The following is a 20678-nucleotide window of genomic DNA, read 5'->3' on the forward strand; positions in this document are numbered from 1 at the left end:
GGTATGTTCCTTAAGAGAGATGAGAAATTTTTGTAGCAGCCAGGGGACAGTCAACTCCCTGGCTCCAGGGAGATGGCTCACCTAGTACAGCCCTCAGCAGCCTTTTATACTATAAAGACCATGACCTGCTACAGCACCAGCTGGGCTTTGGCACAGTGCAGCTGGGATTAAGACTGCCACTGAGGCAAGATCCCAGGCTCACCTCCCAACGCATCCAATAGAAGCACACACTCCCACAAGCTCCGAACCTTGATCGCGATTCCTGGGGTCCAAGCTCAGTCGTGATTCTCTAACGGATTCTCCCTCCCTGCAGCAGCAATCCTGGACCCCTTCTCACATTTACACTTGCAGCTCATCCTGAAACAGAGCAAGGCTGGAGGCTGGCGTCCTCTCACGTGTGAATGTCCAGGCCCTGCAAGGACGTGAGCTGGACCTCTTGGTCTGTGGCACTCACCTTCCCTGCAGTTGACATACCAGTTTCTCAGGTTGAGGAACAGCTCCAGCCTAAGCAGAAACAGTCGCAGACCACGGGATGAGCTTTCTGGTAATGCTGGAGCACTCCTAGTGGCAGGGCAAGCAGGGCAGCCTACAAATCCTCAACTGCACACCCTTGCCGTCGCATGCCAAAGGGATCAACCTGTCTCCAAGAGCACAGTGAAATGCTATGTCTCCCTCTGACTCCCACCCTACTGTGAGCATTGTGGCCCGTTCCTGCATCCCTTTTACCTCGCATGGACAGCTGAGAGCTGTGTTAAGAGAAAGCACCCAAATTCCCACATGGTGGCTGTAGACCTGATAACATGCTCCTGACATCATCACACACCCTGGGTCCAGCATCACCAGTGACTGCTTCTCTCTACCCACTTCAGCCTGTACTCTCCAAATCTGCATTAGTGCACCTCCTCCACTGCTCTCATATTTAGTCCCTTATCTCTTGCCTTAGCAACTCTTAAGCCTCTCATTCTTCCTATCCCTTCTATACCCCACCTTATACCAGTCACCAGGCTGGAGCATGCACCTGGCTTCAGATGCAAGATTACACGGGAGCCACTGCATCACATGCTATTTTCATCCCATCTGGATGTACTTTTCCTGCACAGGCAGCACTTGCTGCCAAGAGCACAGCTCTCCATGCAGCTAGCCAGCGGGACTGCAGCTCACCAGCTGGGAGGCGCTGCAAGAAAAGAGGTAGTTCTGCAGGCTTCTCCGTTGTTGATACAAGGGAAAAACTCACAACAGCAGGAAGTGTACTCCCCTTTCAAAACTAGCAACACACAGGCGCAGGAAGAAGGCATTTAACTTAGAACAATCTGATTTTATTGGTGCAAACATTAGAACTCTAGATGACTGGAAATATTCACAAGTACTTAGAGGAAGTTGTCTGAGATGAAGGGATGCAAACAGCCAACAGCCCCCACTGCCTTACTCGCTCCTACTGCAGTGTTCCCATTCTGGAGTTTACTCTTCGTGGATGTTGAAAAGCTTTGCTACTTCATTGAGATCATCATGCTCCTCCCCATCTTTGATGATCTGAAGGAAGGAAGAACGCACGCATTAAAACCTGCACATATTACAAACAACCAGTGCTGCAAGACTGTACATGGTCACCAGCCAATGTGATGAATTTCTTAAATCCTCTCTGCAGCTCTGCTGATGACAACTCACCAATTTAGGCAGTCCACGACATGACAACAGTACTTACTACAGCCAAATTTATATGGGAGTCTCAAATGTAGCATTATCTGCCTACAGGAATGGCTGGAGTTAAAATCAGCCTCCCTGTCCCTGTAGGATTTGTTTCTGACGTCTGGGTTTCCCTTTACAGCTGGGGAGAATGAGTATGTTGAAAAAGTGATTCATCTCAACTCTGAGAAGATGAGCCAGTCTCTCTGCACTGACTTAGAGGAGCCAGTATAAGTGGCTTAAACTTGCAAACGTATCTTTTAGACAATGAGACTAAGAGGCCAAGGATCCTGTACACACTTGGCGCTCTGATTTAGAGGAAGGGTTGCTAAAAGAAGGAAGGAAAGGATCTCTCATGGGGATGGGAGGAGTTACAGGTTTAAACTGCATCATGAAAGTTTCAGATTAGATACCAGGAAACTTCCAACATTAAGAATAGTTCAATTTGGGACAGATCACCTGGGGATAGTGTGGAATCACTTTCATAGTTTAAACTACTGAAATTCTCCAAAGATACTAAAAAATAACCTAAGTATAGCTGATTTACCTTGGAGAATGGAGACAGGCTATGGGGGATGGAGACAGACTAAGCACCTACTCAAGGCTGCTTCTAACCCTGACTTTTTGTGGCTGTGTATCTAGGATGATAGATGTTTAAGACTGTTTTAGATTCTTGTACATTAGACAAAGTAGCACAAAAATAGGACATTTCACTCTGATGCTCAGTCGCATGTGCCTGTATTTATTACAGACCTGAAATTTCAGCCATGCAAAGGCAAGGCTTGAAGCATAAATCTGATTCAAGTTGTTTCTGTAAGAACTTTGAACAAACATGCAAAAAAGCACAAGGACATCTCCCATAATTCACCCAAGACAGGGCTACCATGGGATATTGCACAGTTCTGCTCCAGACAGAACATCTGCATTTATTTATCCTCATTGTAAATTGGTAGATTGATTTTTCCACAAGAAAATCCCCAATCTAAGCAAGCCTCACTGTTCAGCATACTAGTCCTGTACTGACCTTTCGAGCAATAGGCATCCTGTTGAAGATGTTCCATAACACAATTCCTACCACAACTTTATCCCTGAGGTAGAAAATGACACCTTTGCCATAATCTTCTCCTTGCTTTGGAACTTGAGGCATTGGTGAAAAGCTTGGAGAAATGTGAACTTCTGAGGCTTCTGCTTCTGTTTCGCTCTCTGATCGAATACCTGTCCCTAATGCAAAGATATGAGATATCAAACATCCAGTGCAGAAAAAAGCAGCAGCTGTTTTCCGTGATGGTGAAAGCAGACTACACAGCAGGGTTCTGCAAGAGACTGAGGTGTTTTTCTTGAAGTTGCGTCCAGCAAAAGTTAAGTTTCAATAACACGAGAACGAAGCAATCCTAACGTGAAGCACAACACTGACAATTCCCAATTTCCATCACCAAATGCAAAGGACAGAGCAGTCTACTTCTTCCAGGCAGCATATACAAGATACGCTTAGATCCACACAAGCTCTTTTGTGCAAAAACTGATCACTTTATTGCTATGGAGGAAATTAAGCTTCACTGGCAAAAAGTTTTAATTTTGGTAAATGAGTTACATGATGTCTTCTTGGAGGAACGTTATGTTTTAATCACATTTTAATATCAAAACCAGCCTTTAAAGCTTTGTCTAGAAAAAGCAGCAGATTGATGTCTCCCAGTGCTCTACAGTGAGATCAGACTGATTCTGTGGCCACTACACAGAGAGAGACACAAAAACCTTCATGCACAGACAGCTCCCAAGCATGACTACAGCCCTACCTGATTGCTCCGTTGCACTTTTCGGTGTATCTTTTGCTGTTGCTTTAGCAAAGACTCCTACTGTTGGCAAACTACTGTCAACAAGGCCAATGGCTTCATACCCCACATTAGGACCTAGATCGCTCCTAGGAATGAAGTGGGGGGGGGGAAATAATTTGTAGCATTAGTGAGACAAATACAAGACAATTCCATCCAGCCCCAAATCCCTTAATGACAGTGTTGTGTGAGAGAGAGGTCATGGTACGCAGGCTGACTGACACACTTCAGTCTTCTCTGCATATGTTAGGGTGGAACAAGGAGTCAAGACACAGCAAATCTAAGGCCATCCACCTGTTTCAGAAGAAACCAGTTCAATGAACAAAAAATATTTAAGGCCTTCTCCCTTGAAGGAAGCTGGGTGGCTTCCACGAGCTGCACATATCTCAACTCTTTATAAAGTCACACATCTGACCTCAGCATTCAAATGTGAGCATCGGGACGCGCTTAGTAGGTACTTGCAAAAATCTTCTATGTTGCTTGCTCAGTACAAATGTGACTAGGAGACAGAGTTGGGGTAGAAGCAAGTGTTCTGCCAGGTCCTAATAAGACCATTTGACCCAACTTCTGGCAATGCTGAGTTATAAGCACTACACTGTGCAGCACAGACAATTATTTAGTGTGTATTTCAGAGAGAGCATTTAAAGAAGATTAAAGAGAAGAACACACTGCTGTAACACCTCCTTGAACTGGGCACCTGCTGAATTTGAAGTGGGGTGCTTACAGGAGACAAAGCAGCTGGGGTTTGGGGCCCAGTAGTACAATGTGTCAAAAGTGTTCCCAACTATGCTGCAGAAATAGATGCATCACAAAAAACAGTTTGGATATCTCTGTATGTACATCGCTACCTTCCTGTCCAGAATCCTCCAGCATGGACTGGGGTTACTGAAAGGAATACCAACAACATGCCAGTTAACATGAGTAGGCACCCAGCCATGGGTAAGTCAGAGCTCAGGAGGTGACCTGAACACCCTGAAAAAAAATATATGAGGAGTTCCTGACATTTCCCAGCTTTTTAGCACAGGAGAAGGAAGTCTCACTCAGTGAGGGCTGGCAAATCCTCAGAGTTAACAACTGTCAACAAAACACAAGACTGCAACTCACAGTCCCCCAATTGCCTGTGTCTGTGTCATGGCCAGAGTTTCCTGAAGAAATACACACAATTGAAATGGATGCTTCTGTGCCCTTGTTTAAAAGTGAAGTGAGAAACTCTTCTGAGTCCAGAGTCCATGCAGTATAGACCCAGTGTTCAGGGAAATGACAGCAAACCATAAATAGCTATTTTTGAGGGGATTTATCTAACAAAAGTAAAACTCTCTTCCCTGTATTTAAATTCCCACTAACTTTAACTTTCTTATCTTGAGCTAACAGGCTTTGGGATTTTTTTTTGTGGATTGTTTTTTGTCTGTTTGGTTTGTTTTTAAAAGATCATAAAAAAGATACAGCAGAACTGCTCTTTTTCTCAATACCTCTCTCTGGAAAACAACAAACTTTCACATACACTCCTGGATGGAGTGATGCGTTGCTACTGAAGCATCAATTCAGCTGAATTCAGCTGATCAGCAAAGGTGCAACACAACAGAAACCAACAGATTGTGCTGTGGAACTTCAGATAGCAGCAGCTTTTCTGTTACAGTTAAGTTCAACCTGTAAACTAGCCTGCTCTGAGGAAAGGGGCTGGTCTTTATTACTACTTGCTTTGCTGAATGGGACTTATTCAGGGAGAAACTGGGATCTGCAGGAAGGAAAAACATTTCAGAGAGGTCAGGTCAGGGCAGAGCAGCAATTGCTCAAATGCCTTCCCATCACCTGAGCTTCTGGGAACAAGAAACTGTACAAGGTATTTGCTGAAGTAGTTTCACTACATTTGGGAAACAGAAGCCTTTGAGATATATCTTGTCATAGCTCCTGCAACGTGCCACATAAGAAATACCAAAAGAAATCAACGTTACCAGAACATGGACTGATGCCAGTAGGGTTTTGCAGCTCCTGTCATGTTTTCTCCAGCTAGTCTTCCACTCACAACAGCATGATCATGGTGCTCTACACGTCTCCTACCTAGTTTGATATCATAGAAGCAGGCAGCATCCCCTGCCTTAAAAGGAATCATTCAGTGAGGACTGAACATTGACATCAAAAGCTTAAATTAATGCACAAACAAAAAAAGCACTGGGAAGCGAACAAAGTGAAACTATGACCCGAGTTCTTCTGACAAACCCCAAACACCACCACTTCCTCATACCACTCCCCAGGCTACACAAGTGCCAATTTCTTGGCATTTTTTACCAATCTTCAGAAAAATAAGACAGCATCAGGTACGTTTTCCCAGAGGAATCAGTCTCGACTCCCACTAAAGGGACTCTTACACAATAGAGTAATCCGTGCTATCTTTAGGTTACCCCAGCTCCTCTTACACAGCATAAATATTCAAAAACTCGCACAGTTGTTACCACAGCAACAAAGTGTGCTGTGGTGCATGAACAGACTCCATGGCTGCCGACAGGATCTGCACTACGATTGGTCTCATTACTTGCTATTTTTTGCCCCATTCATCTAATGGAGGTACACCAGCCCCCATAACTGTGTATTCTGATTGCATCAGCATAACCAGCAGACAGAACATTCCTCTGCACAGACTCACCACCCAGATATTGGAGCGTGCCTGCAGCTCTGCATTCACCCTGAACCCTCCAAAGTCAGAGTCCACCTCCAGCCCAGCTGACTTTGCTAATTCCACATTAGGCTCCAGCCCTACTGCAGCCACAATATGATCAGTCTCCACCTGTTTGGGAATTCATAATTATTATCTTAATTCTCTCAATGCCCCTGCAAACTTTACCCTCTCCCTGCTTTTAAATTTACCTTTCGGCCATCTTTCAGTTTAATCATCAGCCGATTGCCACAGACAGAGACAGACTTGACCACAGCGTTAGGCATGACATTAACACCCTCTGGAAACAAACATAGGAAACATAACTGCTTGCTCACAGGTAGACAGATTTCAGCTGAAGCAGGCATCTTTGATGCAAACAGATGCAGGCAGAGCAGGGGCCAGGTAAGGAACCGAGGGAGAGACCACCTTAACTTTGCTGCACGTGCCGGTACAGTTTTGAGTGAAGCATGAGGAGAAAGAAACCCCGCTAAAAAAATTTGAAAGAGCTACTGAAATGACAATCAGAAGTACATGTCTTGTATGATGACAAGGTCATATCCAAAAGAACTTCCCAAGACAGGTTTTCAGGCACTAAGGACATTCAATTACCTATTGCTCTGTCACAGCCAGACCCAGAGGTCCACCAAGGCAGCTTCCATAAACAAACTCAGACCTGTGGGTTATCAGGCCCTGCCATCTGCAGCGCCAACTATATCCCTCCTCCCTCTATCCCCACTTCACCAATGCACCGGAATATATTCTGCACTTAATATAGCAAATGGAAAACAGGTATCTTGGATCTTACCAACTTTATCAGCTAAACACTACAGCAGCTGGCCTTACAAAGGTATATGCATAAGGCACAGGGCTACACAACCCTTCTCTCAAAGTGACTCTAGGATGACTGCATTAGGCTGTAAGAAGTAAAATTACTCAAGGCTAGAGCAATTCAGAAGAGAACAGGCAGTTATTGTAAGACAACATTGGTTCCAGATTACAGAGGCCGTTAAAGTAACTCGCAAGTATGGTAGCAGGGATCATTCTGTGCAGGAACAGCCAGAGGGAAAATCTCACAGGCATCAGCATGCATATTTGCTTGGCTTTCCCAGAGGAACTGCTAAGAAGCCACGGCAGCTCTGTGTTACCCAAGCTGCCTGAACTGCAACTTGTTCTGTTCTGCACCTGGGCCACCCTGCAAGGGACCAAGTCTTCCTGAGGCTCCACTGACAAAACAAGGAGAGCGCTGTATTTCACAAGAAAGAGCTACACAACAGCCACTGGCCTCAACACCACAGCTCTGCCACTCGCAGAGGAAGAACAATGAAGTGCAGCCTCACCTCTTCTGACTTTCTCTGTGGTCCAGTTGCTCAGATATTCAGGCAAGACTTTGCCCATATTGCCATTCTCTGGAAACAGCTGAATCACCTCCAGGCCTCTGGTTCGTGCTGAAAGGAAAGCAAAGAGCAGGCTTCTTACAACCCATGGATAAAGAGCAGCAGCACAGACTTTAGGACACAAGCCTATGCTTTACTTTACGCAAGGAGCTTGATAGGAGTTTCCAGAACCAGGAGTTCTGGCTCCCAGGTTTTCCACAGGAGTCGCAAAGTGACTGACCGCTGTTTCACATACACCTGCAAACTCTAGGATAACAGACAGCAGACTTCTAAGTAAAATGCTTAGTATTTTGGAGAAAACTTCCATTATTAGAAAAACTACCATAAAGACACTGTTCAAAAAGCTGCACGCACTTGACAGTAAGAATCCAGTTGTTCACAACCTCTTTGAAATAATAGGTTTAGGGTGGCTTTTAGCATTGAGAGAGCAAATGTAACTTTTTACAGGGTGGAATGACTTTACAACATGCACTGGCCTGCAGAGCTTCCAGGAAGCCCAACTTACAAAAATCTTTGTGGTCAGGGGCTGGTTAACAGCTAGCGAGAAAGAAAATGGAAAACTAGGTCAGGCCGTATAGCCAACAAAGTATACGCACATTAAGGTTATTTCAGGCAAGCCACAAATCTGTGCAAAAACAAAGCCATCAGAGAATGAAAAAGAAGTTTATAATGTCAAGCTGCTTACATTCAATGTCTGTCACTTCTGTCAAGGTGCACACTGAAGACAAGCTGTCTGCAGAAGCACACTTACCTCTTCTTCCCAGAGCACAGGCCAGCTCACTGCCAAGAAAACCACCACCAATAATTGTGATGGACTTGACTTCTCTTGAAATCTTCTCCAGACTTTTGAAGTCCTCAATCTGTAAGAAGATTTATTCTCATCTCAAATAGCCTCAAACAGGAATGGCAGCAGAAGATATTTTTCTCCAGTTTCTCCCTTTGAAATAAGAGCAATTCTCTCCCCAACTTAGAAAGGGAAACAGGTTTCCCCTTCCTCCTGTTTGTCTATTGCACAGAAAAAACTCTCTGGCTTCCTAATGTTTGTGCAAGCTTTTCCCTGTCCAGGCAATCTCGGATTCCTGCACTTTCCCCTAACTTTGAAGAGCAATTACAATAAAGCTTCAAGACACAAATGCACTACAGCACATACAGTACTGTAAGGATGCCACAGCTCACATCATCTGTCTTTCCTCTCCCACAGTTGAGCAGAGCAGACCTTATGGGAAGTCCAGCACAGAGCAGAAAGTTCCCACATGGCTTCTTATTCCTGATTCATTCCCTGAACTAGACTAAGGAGAAGGTTGCATGCCTGTTCTAAATCCCATGTTTTCAAGAAAAGTGGAGCTTGTCAACAAAAACCAGCTCTACAGCAAAAACCAGAAGACCACTGACCAACTTCCATGTCTTTTATTCACTTTGTCCCAAGGCACAGGATGAAGGTGAAGTGCCACAAAGAAGGCATAGATATCAGTTTATTAGTTCATCAGAAGATGATCTAAGCTGACCCAAGAGCTAACAAGAACACTCAACTTCATATACAGCTAAAGTTTCAGAGCATAAGAGCAGTCTCTGTCCTGTCTCGGACCAAAGAGAGACCAAAGGCCAACCTCTCGCCTGTGTGCTGCAGAACTGTGGCACACACTTATTTGAGAGGGGTGTCAGGCTGGAGTACTAAGCTAGCTTCCTGTGTCTACTCATGGTCCTGAAGGCACACACCGCTTACAGTCCAAACTGACTTGCAGAGCTTACATTGCTCGTGTTTTAAAAAGGCCTGGAAGGTGCAGCAAAGTAATACAGGAGGGAAACTAAAAAAAAAAAAAACCCAAGCCAAAAACCCAAAACAAAACAGAAAACACAAACAAACAAAAAACCCAATCAAAAGAAAATTTTAAACCCCACACATTATTACTGCTTTCAGGCCTCAGGCAAGCAGATGAGTGGTCTAGTAGACTCTACCCTGTTTACCTGCCTGGGGAAAAGGAATAAATAGTAAATGCACTCCTGGTTACCAGCTGAGGGAAGTAGCTGCCATGGTAAGGCTGTCCTGGATCCAAACCAGAAGAGTTAAAAAGCTGAAAATAGTGGTAGTGACTCTGTTTTTTTCAGCCTCACTCCAGGACTAGCAGCACTTGGAGATTACCTTTCGGAACAGTGTCAGCCTTTGTTGTACATCTTTTCCTGCTCTTTCAATGGCGGGTAGGTTCCTTGGGGAACCACCTGAGAACAAGGGTGGGGGGAGAGAGAGAGAGAAAGAGACTAATGAGACTGTGGCCACGTCACTGGCTATCCAGACAACGCAAAGCTATCTTTAATCTGGACTGTGCTTTCCAGACTGTTACAGTATGCTCTATTCCCTGTTGCTGTCTGGGTTTTTAACATGAATGACCTCCTGTGTGGGCAGTAGGTGACCTAGCAGTCACCCAGGGGAAGAAGATCTAATGCTATCTATACACCTCGCTCCACTGACTGGAGACAGCCAGTTCCACTTTCACGATAGATGGCTATAGGGTTAGATGCTGGAGCAGTGCTCTGCCCAAGCAAAAGCTGGTTGTTCTGCCTGCTACTGCTACAGGCAGGATTTGAAGAGGCTGGCCTGTACAGAAGTTCCTTTACTGAGCTGCTAGGGCAGTCACCTTTTCCTCCTTCCCTGCTGATTTTCACAGGGCAAAACCTTGAACATCCCAAAGAAGCTGGCTGACACGACGCAAGTGAAAAACCCAATGGCATGGTTGTCTGTATGACTGTCCTTCATGTGACTGCTCTGCCAAGTGTTTGACACATACTGCAGAAACTTTATCAGATAAATGCCACTGAAATAAAAAGCCTGGCACAAGACAAAGAACAAAGAGAAAAAAAATCAACAACATACCAGTGGCAATTAGACATTTGTCATAGGATATCTGGGTACCATCACTGAGTTTCACTATGTTGCCTCTAACATCCATATGCACAACCTGCAAAATTAAACAAGCAGGAGAGCTCAAGTTTCCATGCACTGTAGGCTATTCAAGTTAAACTGCACAGACTATTGATCAGAGAAGCAAACTTGGATGTAACATTCTCCCACCTTCAAGTTTAGGGAGGTGGGAGGGGGGAAGGGAGAAGACTGACAGTAGGAATTGAAACAACTTCTTTGGCAGCCATCATAGATCAGGCTGATCTTCCCAGGATCTGAGTCTAAGAAATGGACTCAGACACCTAGTGTAGCTCAGCAGTAAGAGGAGTCACTGAAATCTTGTTTTAGCAACATATAAAAAAACTGAGGAAGCAAATATATTAGAAGCCTCACCATAAACTTTTCCACCTTCCTGCTGCCTCTCCACAACGCTCTTCCTCACATTATAACCCACTACTCAGATGACTCTACTCTCCTTACCTCACCCTCTGATCAATATATAGCCATTTTGTCACACCCTGTCTCTAAGATCTACATATTCTTGTCCCATGTCCAAACTCTGGGTTTATCCTCCCCTCTTCATCTTCCCTCAGCTCACTACTATTCTTCGTACCTTCTCCTGTTTTCAGACTTCACTCATGCTGTCCTTAAGATTAGCATAGTCCCTGCATCATCGTACACACTTTTCCCAAACTTGTACACATTCTCTGCCTCACCCAACCCTCCACACCACCATCTACAGTTGTTTAGTTTCAGCTTAGAGCACAGGCTTTGCTTGGGAAGAACTGTATGATGCTAGAACAAGAGCTAGTGCTGTACCTACCTTCTTGCCACAGAGAACTGCTACTCCACCATTTTCTACAAAAGGCAGATCACGAACAGGCACATAGAATGACGGTGGCTGGAAATATATACTGAAAAAAGCTCCATTATCAAATGGGTTCCGCTTTCTCTGTGATACCAACTATTCAGCAATTACCAATGATACAAAGACAACTCTATGCATCCATAACAAGCTCCAGAATTCTTATTTATCTATTTTTAAAAATTAGGGTCTTCACACCGTTGAAGTTCAAGGTTTTAGATCAGTAAGGCTTTATCACAAAAGTCACAAGAATCAAATGTGAGCCAGGGTCCTTGAAGCTCTGCTCTAAACTGTGAAGCTACACTCTCACCTTTACTATTAACTTATTTCACAGGATTTCTGCCAGTGGTGGTGTATGTCTAAGAGAATCACAGCGAAATTCAAGAGGTATTAAGTACCGAGCTAACCCTCATGTGTGAAGCAGCACTCCTCTTGATAACTGCCAGCACTGCCACACCTTTCAATCTGCTCCTTAGCACTCCACTGACTTGCTTGTAACATCTCGGCATCTCTGGGAAGCTGCGCTCCATGAGTCTGCAGCCTACATCCTAGAGTCTCGTAGACTCCACAGGGCAGTCAGTCAGCTACTCCAGTGCAAAACAACACACAAGCTCTGCACACAACATGCAATGCTCTGTCCCTTCTTCCATCAGCCTAGTGACAATGCACACAGACACATGCACACCCCAGGACCCTCTTCATAGCAGACACAAATACAGAAATCTACCCAGTGATTTGTCCACACAGCACTCTGGGGTCCTTCAGAGCTCTGCAGTGGCGCTCTCACAAGAACAGTTTAATCACTGTCAGCTTTTCATTAAACACTCTCCTTTGCCCTTGTGTCCTGGTTTCAGCTGCAATAGAGTTAATTGTTTTCCTAGCAGTTGGTATAGTGTTATGGTTTGGGTTCAGTATGAGAAGAATGTTGATAATACACTGATGTTTTCAGTTGTTGCTCAGTAGTGTTTAGACTAAGTCAAGGATTTTTCAGCTCCTCATGCCCAGCCAGCAAGAAGGCTGGAGGGGCACAAGAAGTTGGCAGGGGACACAGCCAGGGCAGCTGACGCAAACTGGCCAAAGGTGTATTCCATACCATGTGATGTCATGCCCAGTATATAAACTGGGGGGAGATGGCCTGGGGGGAGGATCACCATGCGGGAACTAACTGGATATCAGTCAGCAGGTGGTGAGCATTGTGCATCACTAGTATATTCCAATTCTTTTATTATCATTACTGTCATTTTATTATTGTTATCACTATTAGTTTCTTCCCTTCTGTTCTGTTATACTGTTCTTATCTCAACCCACAAGTTTTACTTTTATTTTTTTTCCCCAATTCTCTCCCCCATCCCACTGGGTGTGGGGGGAGCGAGTGAGAGGCTGCGTGGTGCTTAGTTACTGGCTGGGGTTAAACCACGACACCTTGCTACCCGTGAACAACACATACCTCCTCTCCTTGCCATTCCACTGTTTGAATCGCAGAGTCTCTGTCACATTTGGATCATCTGAAAACCATAGTTCTTTGGAAAGAGGTGGACGCATATAGGGCAGGGTAGGATCTTCAGACACAATCAGCACCTTTAATTGGTCATTAAACATATCAGCTGTACCGATGCCAGGCAAATGCCAACACACACTACAGAGGCTCTGAAGCAAGCACAGTATTCAGTCATCCCCACAAGTCTCCTCTAGAACAGGGCATCCCTTACCCGGGCACCAGGGTCACGAGCCCGAATGGATCTGGCAGCAGCAAAAGCAGCAGTTCCTCCACCGATCAGCAGGAAAGGAACATGAGATGGGACCTCAGGGCGAGCTCCCGGAGCTGCAGGTGACAGATTGGACAGCTTATTGCAAACACAGCAGGGAAGATGGCCCAGCCCCAATGAATAGAGTACGTCACCAGATGCCTTTCACATAGAGACTTCCTTTGGCAAACTGCCCTTCAAATACCTTCTCCTCCCCTTCCCTTCCACCCCAATATACTTCCCAAGAACAATGCTGCTGCTTCACTCAAAGCTGGCTCCCTGCATAAATCAAACTGTCAGATTTCAGCAAATTATTTTTTTTAAGATACATCTGCATAGCTGAGCTTAATGGCAACCTTAGAGTTTTGGAATAGGCCAGCAGCACAGCTTTTATCACATGGCTTTAGCTCCTCTATTACAGACCTGCTTTTCTATGGTTTAAGATGTTAAGAACAAGAATGATCTACATAACAAGCTTGAAATACCACTATTTGGACAGGCTGTTAACAGGTTTCAAGCCTTACTCTGAACAGGTGCTACTTGTCCAGTAGACTCTCAAAGAGCTTAATTTTATAAATTGATCTATTTAAGAATGCTGCTTACATTTGCACAGCTGGGTGAAGTGGTTGCGAAGTCAAAGACCCACAAAGTTAATTTCCAGCATTAAATACGCAATTTCAGAAGCTTCATACAAGTTCAGGACATTCTCTGTACAGTAGATTCAGGATGGTGAAAACATGCTTGGCCTCTGCTCTGGCCAAACAACACACTAGAGATCCAACTAGAGATCCAAGTGACAGTCTGCCAAGTTAGCAAGAGGGACATACCCAAAAGATTCAAAACACCAGAAGAGATATGGCCTGGGCATCATTCAAATCAGAAAACAATTTTCAAAATTATTTGGAAAATACGAACAGCAAATTGTTTGATCTAGCTGCACGTCTTCTTTATGAACACAAATCAACTTGTGAACAAGACCAAAACTCTGGACTGGTCATTCAGTGAACAGTTTATAAGAAAAGTAAAGTTCCCTAAAATAGCAAGGCATATTTTTCTGTAATTGTATTCTGAAAGGAGACCAACTTTTGAGTTCCTACCAGAATGTACTTCTTCCCACATGCAGGTCCTGTTTCTAAGCAACATGCAGTTAAACCATATGTAGGAATAAAACAGTCAGTTAAATATTACTATCAAGACTCACCTCCTGTGCCCTGAGAAGCAGCATCTGTATCTGAAAGAGAAGACACCAACTCAATTCAGTGAAGCACAGGCTATCAAGGATACTGCAGTTAGGAAGCTGTTCCGTTCAGGGCTGACTCAAGGAGACCATAGGATTAACAGGCTCTCCACTACAAAGGGACAGAGTCTCCAGAAATGTAGACTTTGTAATACCTCTGTTTTCAGCATTTAGGCTCTCGCTCTCTGTCCTCCAGCCTCAACCCTGATAAATGTGTTTTATCCTCTCCCTCAAAACAAAGCAATCAGTTTTCTGTCCTGTCTGCAGGATATTCTTTCTGTTGGTTTCCTAGTAAAGTGACGCAACACACCCCACCTTCTATGAACTAAAGCCACTGTTATTACAAAATATATCATCCTTTGGCTTAGTAGTTCAGACGCTGCAGTTTGAGGTCTCATAAATTAAGAGAGACCTTCAACGAGCAACCTGTGGTCCACATACAGCCTGCAAGGCATCATCAAGAGCCTCACTAGTTGTCCTGATTTCTCCCTCTACACGTGGCCCAAGCACAATACTTCTCACGTGCCGAGCCCACTACGTACAGGACAGGCACGTGGCACAGCACAGAGGATTCTGTGCTGGCAGACCACATTATGCCTTTGGAATCACGGTGTCTTTGCCAGACTGCATAAGTGTAAAAGCCAAAAGCAGGGCTAACTTTTTTCTCTTTTTATCACAGAAGGCATAAACAGTAGAAAGGAGCCCCGAGAGACAACCTAATTTATCCTCATGATTATCTGTAAAACAGAGCCTTGTTCTGGGTCATGGAAAGCTAGCACCATCTTCTATGCTAGGAAGACATGGGAATTCATAAACAACAGAACGCACTGAGAAGTGACAATGCTGTGAAAGCTCAGCTTATGCTAATCTGTGATTTCAGAAGGGCTCTGTTCCATTTGTTTTAGAGGTCTCAAGTTAGCAGCTTATGAAAAACAGACCCAAACCTAGAACTAGCAGGCTAGTACCCACCAGAAGGAGACAATTCTTTTTCTTGAGATCGCGTAGTTATCGTTGTGACACGGCTGGTGAAACGCTCTTTGTTTTCTTTCAATGTTCTGTATACCTGGAGACAGACAAGGAGGTATTTACCTTGTATATCTTTCAGCATCAAGGCACCATTCTGCTTCTACCCCCTGACAGGCTTTTGTCTATCCTGTTTGCTCAGAAAAGCCATCTGCTTTCAATTAAAGCACACGAATCAAAATATACCTCACTGAAAAAAGTGCCCATAAAGGTATGTATATATAGCTACAAGAGGAATGCACTCAGAAAACGATCTGCTCCACACACGATGTGATGAATCTCAGTTGTCTGGTTGCTTTCCATAAGCAAGCAATCAACCTTTCTGCAGATGTTTGGCCTTTGGGCTGCAGACCTGTTTCAAAAGGAACCAGATACAACAAAGGAAATGTAGTCAAACAGACCCCAAGGCTATCTGCAAGCTAGGCCATGGCACACAGCACAACACAAGACCGCAGAAAAGGAAGACAAATTCAAGGCAAAAAGCAACTCCCAGCTTCAAACGCCAAGAGCAGCTGCACAGAACAAGCCAACAACCTTACTGGCTTTCTTTAGGCCAGATGTTACAGGCACAATGTTAGCAGTGGTAACATCGCTGACGTTAGCAGCGCTCTTCAGACACAAGAGCGTGGCTGTTCTAGGTAACAGCCTTCAGTGGGAAGACGCTCTTGTGTTTGAATGCTGACCTTCTGTTTATTTGTCTGTTAAACTCAGGATACAGTACGAGTATAGCCTGCATGTTCTAGGGATACAATTTAGTGGTACAGACAAAGAGGGAACATCACTTAAGACACCATGTTAACTTCCAAGAAAAACTTGGTAATGTAGAGAAGCAAAAGACAATGAGACTGCTGGAAGCAGGTCACAATATGACATCTGCCCCCACAGTTAACAAATTAGAGGGAAGCAAACAATTTTTTTAAGGCAAAACCTAGCCTTGCTCATAATCCATATCACATGTGCAAGACATTAGCTTTCATTTTGCATTGCTCATAAAAGAGAATAAAAACTATGAAGAGAGTCTGAAACACAACCATCTATCCAATTACTGTATTTTGAATTGTGAAAGAATATTAAAACTGGAACATTTCCAGCAAGAAATAAAAGCCTCCTAAATGTGAAGGCATGACAGCTGCAGCTGATGCCAAACCACTTACTGTTTGTTAGCTAACCAAGTGTTATGACATCCAAACTATGAACAAAAGTTAATTCCTTTGGGGAATTGGAATCTCTTTTACTCCCTAGACATTTTGCATTTTACCAATCTCCACAATTAGGTGTTTTATAACACAGCAAATAGTCTCAAACAAGAACTGAGGAATTTAATGACAGGCAGACAAAAGCATATCCAGGGAACTGAAACAATGTCAAAAATACCAGAAAACAAGAACTTGTCAGTGTTTAAAAGAATTAAGATAAAGATATTTTAAAAGCCTTTTGCTTAAACGTATAAAAGTCAAGATTAACAAAGCTACCTCTGCTTTTGCAAGCAGAACCATGAAGTTTTTAAGCAAGTCTGAAGGGCAGCATACAGCAAATTAAATCTGATCCCTGAGGAGAAAAATTACTATTATATACAAGCAAAATATCAAATCAGGTCTTCAGGATAAATTTTTCCAAAGGGACAATGCCAAGTTCTTTCTAGTCAGAAACATAGCTGTGTACTTTGCCAGCTAACAGAGTGGTATTTCAGTGCTCTTCTCTGAAGAAATCACAAAGGTAGACAAGCTTTCTTTTCTTTCCTCTAGCATACTTATATTTAGTTATTTCCTTTTTTTTGCATGCCAACATTACTGATATCAGAATAGATGCATTAATTAATTTGCGTCTTTCTGATGGTTACAAATCAAAGATGGCCAGTTTTGGGTTTAGATTTATTTAACGTGGGAAAGTTAATACTGAGGCAATTTTCCCCACTAAGAACTATACTGAGAGTATCAAATCTGTAAACTTAAATTATTTGACAATGTCCCTTGAAATTAAATATCTGAGGCCAGGGAGCACAAAGACAGTTTAGTTAAAGTAAATGGCTAACTTGGTATGACACACAGAAAGGTACCCTCCCTCCACCCTCTCACCCAATTAAAACACATTTATTTAAGCATCTTACATAATAAGCTCCTGTCCCAGTGACTGTTCCTCCTACAATTAAGTATAACAATAGGTTGCTGCCAGCTTTGCCAGGAACACCTGAAGACGTCAGTGATCTAGAAGGGCATCTTAGATGATGACATTGCAAAACTGTAGGTGAGGACAGGCAATGAAAGAGAAGAGAGGGAAAGAGCCAAATATTAAGAAGGACTCTTGATTAAACAGATCTTGGGAAGAGCAGAATGTGCTTTGTGATTTCAGTTACCTTGTTTGCCAAAAAAAGTACAGGAGGGCACAGTAAAGAATATTTAAAGGGAATAGGAAATGACTTCTCCTCCGTGCACTGTTTTGAATTTTCTTTATTTCTCGGGAGCCTTCTGCATGTCAAGTTTCATTAGGAGAAAATCAGGACTCGGAACTTTTAAGGACTATGATCCTCTAATAGAAAGAATTTTGAAACAAAACTTCGGACCCATCCACTCCTAGGTAATGCTGCTGGGATTCAGCTGTCTGGGAATGTGATTTACTCTCTAAGTCAGGCTGAAAAGCTTTATCCTTTTGAATCTTTTGAGTAGGAGATAAATGTATGCTCACCAATTTGGGGTTGATCTGGTATACTTACACAAGCTAAACATCGATGTTCTGAATCGAGATTTGGCAAAGAATGGTTTACTTTGGTATTAAAAGCATGTACCACCCAACTGTCCTTGAACTATATGCTACTAACACATACAACACAACAGGCAGAGCTGTGGTTGGTCATAGTATATAAAAAGCAGAGTGCTTTTATAGTAAAAAAACCTAAAAGGTAACTGAAATTACAGTTAAAAAAATAATTATCATAAGTAGTTAATTTCCAGCCAGCTCAGTTAGCTCCCCTTGAAGTTTTCTGAAGGAGGAAATAGCTACAGAGATAAAAAGCTAAGTAAAGTTAGCTGAAATACAGCAAATGGTTGACAGGAGAGACGTATTGCAGCTTCTTTCCGTGAACTACCTTTCTACTTACATAGGCACCTGCTCCTAATGTTGATAAGCCCACAATAAGGACAAAACCAGAACTATCGCCTTTGCCCCCAGGCACACCAGAGCTAGCCACTTGTCTGCTCATCTGCAGTTTTATGGGAACATTCCAGCGCTGCAACAAGTTGCCTGAGGAATACAATTTATTAGAGAAAAACACAAAAAGACTGTCAATACAAAGTTATGGGTTTAAATTTAGAGATCAAGTAATTTCTGAAACCAAGTAAACAAGCTACTTGTTTGAAAAGCCCAGTACCACATCTGAGTGACTGTAGTGAATTATTCTCTGCTACAACAAACAGCGCCAGGCAGTTGTGGATACCGAAACCATCTGTAAGATCAAAGGGTAACTGAACAAATTAATAGCAGGAACATCTACTAGGAAGCTAGAAAGACTATCTTCAGCTGCAGGAGCCTTCAAGCCACATATTGCTGGGAAAGTACATCAGAGATGCACGTGTTTGCTGCATGTTTGCTGTTCTTACGCCCTTCTCCAGGCCTCTCCTGTCCGAGGCAGGCGTCGGTCTACAGATGTGTTTTGCTCCACCACGTGCGAGCAGAGGTTAACGTAACCTCATTAGGACAAGCAGCAGGCATGGTTATACCAGCAAAAAATCCCTTTGCCAACACAGCTTATTCCCCTGAGGCAAACTACCAGCAGAAAGAGGCTTCTGCTGGCAAAAAGGGCATCCCAAATGAAAAGGAGTAGCAAGGCTCACCAATCCAGACGAATGCACCTACCAGTGTGCTACGCAAGCAAGACAAAGAGCCCAGCTAGCTGAACAGCTATATAACATTTTATTTTACTGTAGTTTAACCGCAGACTCCCACCTGTCCCAATTAGGTCTCTAAACGGAGCAACCACAGCAATGGCTCCGAGCACTGTGTGTTTATAACGCAGCCGGCCAGCTGAAGCCTGCAGAAGTGGTTGGGCTTTTCTGCCGAATGGATTCCCCCCTGACGAAGAAAACACCCTCCTCTTCCTCCTCCTCCGCTAAGGCGGCACGCAGGCTGCTATACCCCTTTGATCTCTTTGCCTAAAGGCACGCTGTTGCGATGCAAACCCGCAGCAACATCACACGCATCCAAGTGGATAAAAAATACGCTAAACAGCTCCACCTAACTTAGAGTTTCCCAAAACACACAAGTTTTCCCTCCCGTTCCCGGGAGCCGAGCATCTGCACTTCCACCCCCCAGCACCCCGGTCCGTTCCGCCACCACGCCGTTTTCCACCCCCAAACCTCCTCCGACGGGGCTGCCGGCGGAGCCGAGCACTCCGTCCTGCCGCTGCACCGAGGGCGGACCGCTGCCCGGCGCCGATTTCGCCGCCAAAAGCGGCGTTTTGTCAAATTACCTCCTAATTCGGCAGCGCCCAACGCCGCCGCCGGAACGGCAGTCCGGGTGCCCTCTGCCCGGCTAACGGGAACCGAGAGCCCCCGAGCAAGCTGCAGCTTTAGAAAAACGCGGTTCCCGACCGCGACCGGCTCCCCCGGGCAGTGGCCCAGCGGGGAGGGAGAGAGCACCGGGCCGGGCCGGGCCGCCGCTCCGCGGGAAAGGACGCCCGGACCCGCGTATGGGGAAGAAGCCAGCGGCAGGAACGACGGCCGCCACCCTCACCCAGCCCCGGACCCGCCGCCGCCCCACACGAGACGCCCGGATCCGGGCCTGCCTCACCGGCAGGGGCCCTCCGCTCCGCCCGCCCGCGTACCGGGGGAGACCGGCCCCGGCCCCGGCCCCGGCCCCGGCCCCGGCCCACCTGCGGCGGCGCGTCCCCGCGGCGCGGGGCTGAGGGGTCTCAGGGCTCGCGCCAGGCCCCCCGCGGCGGCGGCGGCGGCCACGCGGCAGCGGAACATGTCGCCGGTCTCTTCACGCCGCTCCCGGCCCCGCCGGCCCGACCCCGCCGACAGCACGGCGCACGCGCCGCCCGCCCGCCCGTTCCCCCCTCCCATTGGCTGCCGCTGCCGCGCCTCCGCCGACCTTTCCGGGCGGTCTTTCTGCCCCGCTGTCTCTGTGGTGGTGCCGCCGCCGCCATGTTGCGGCCGCCCCGCCGCCTTCCCCGGCTGCCCCGCCGCGCCGCTGCTGCCACCGCCACCGGGCCCGGCCGTCGCCTCCTGCTCTCCACGCCCATCTTCTACGCTAACGGGCCGCCGCACATCGGGCACCTCTACTCCGCCCTGCTGGCCGACGCCTTGCACCGCCACCGCGGCCTCCGCGGCGCTGGCCCGGGCCGCCTCTCCACGGGTGA

The 20678-nt window shown here is 45.5% G+C and overlaps 1 protein-coding gene across 1 annotated transcript; it reads right to left on the reverse strand.

Moving 5' to 3' along the window:
- Positions 1-1294: 1294 nt before the first annotated feature.
- AIFM1 (apoptosis inducing factor mitochondria associated 1) lies at positions 1295-20674 on the reverse strand. The gene is given in 18 exon segments (XM_049828254.1): positions 1295-1530; positions 2708-2904; positions 3477-3601; positions 5465-5607; positions 6154-6294; positions 6375-6463; positions 7503-7610; positions 8311-8419; positions 9700-9776; positions 10429-10513; positions 11279-11369; positions 12768-12898; positions 13030-13142; positions 14267-14296; positions 15272-15365; positions 18420-18562; positions 20190-20378; positions 20381-20674. Coding segments are annotated over 18 exon segments (2118 nt in total). The 5' UTR covers positions 20562-20674; the 3' UTR covers positions 1295-1458.
- Between the last annotated feature and the right edge of the window lie 4 nt (positions 20675-20678).

The sequence above is a fragment of the Accipiter gentilis genome, chromosome 24 (assembly GCF_929443795.1).
Source record: "Accipiter gentilis chromosome 24, bAccGen1.1, whole genome shotgun sequence".
Lineage (NCBI taxonomy): Eukaryota > Metazoa > Chordata > Aves > Accipitriformes > Accipitridae > Astur > Astur gentilis.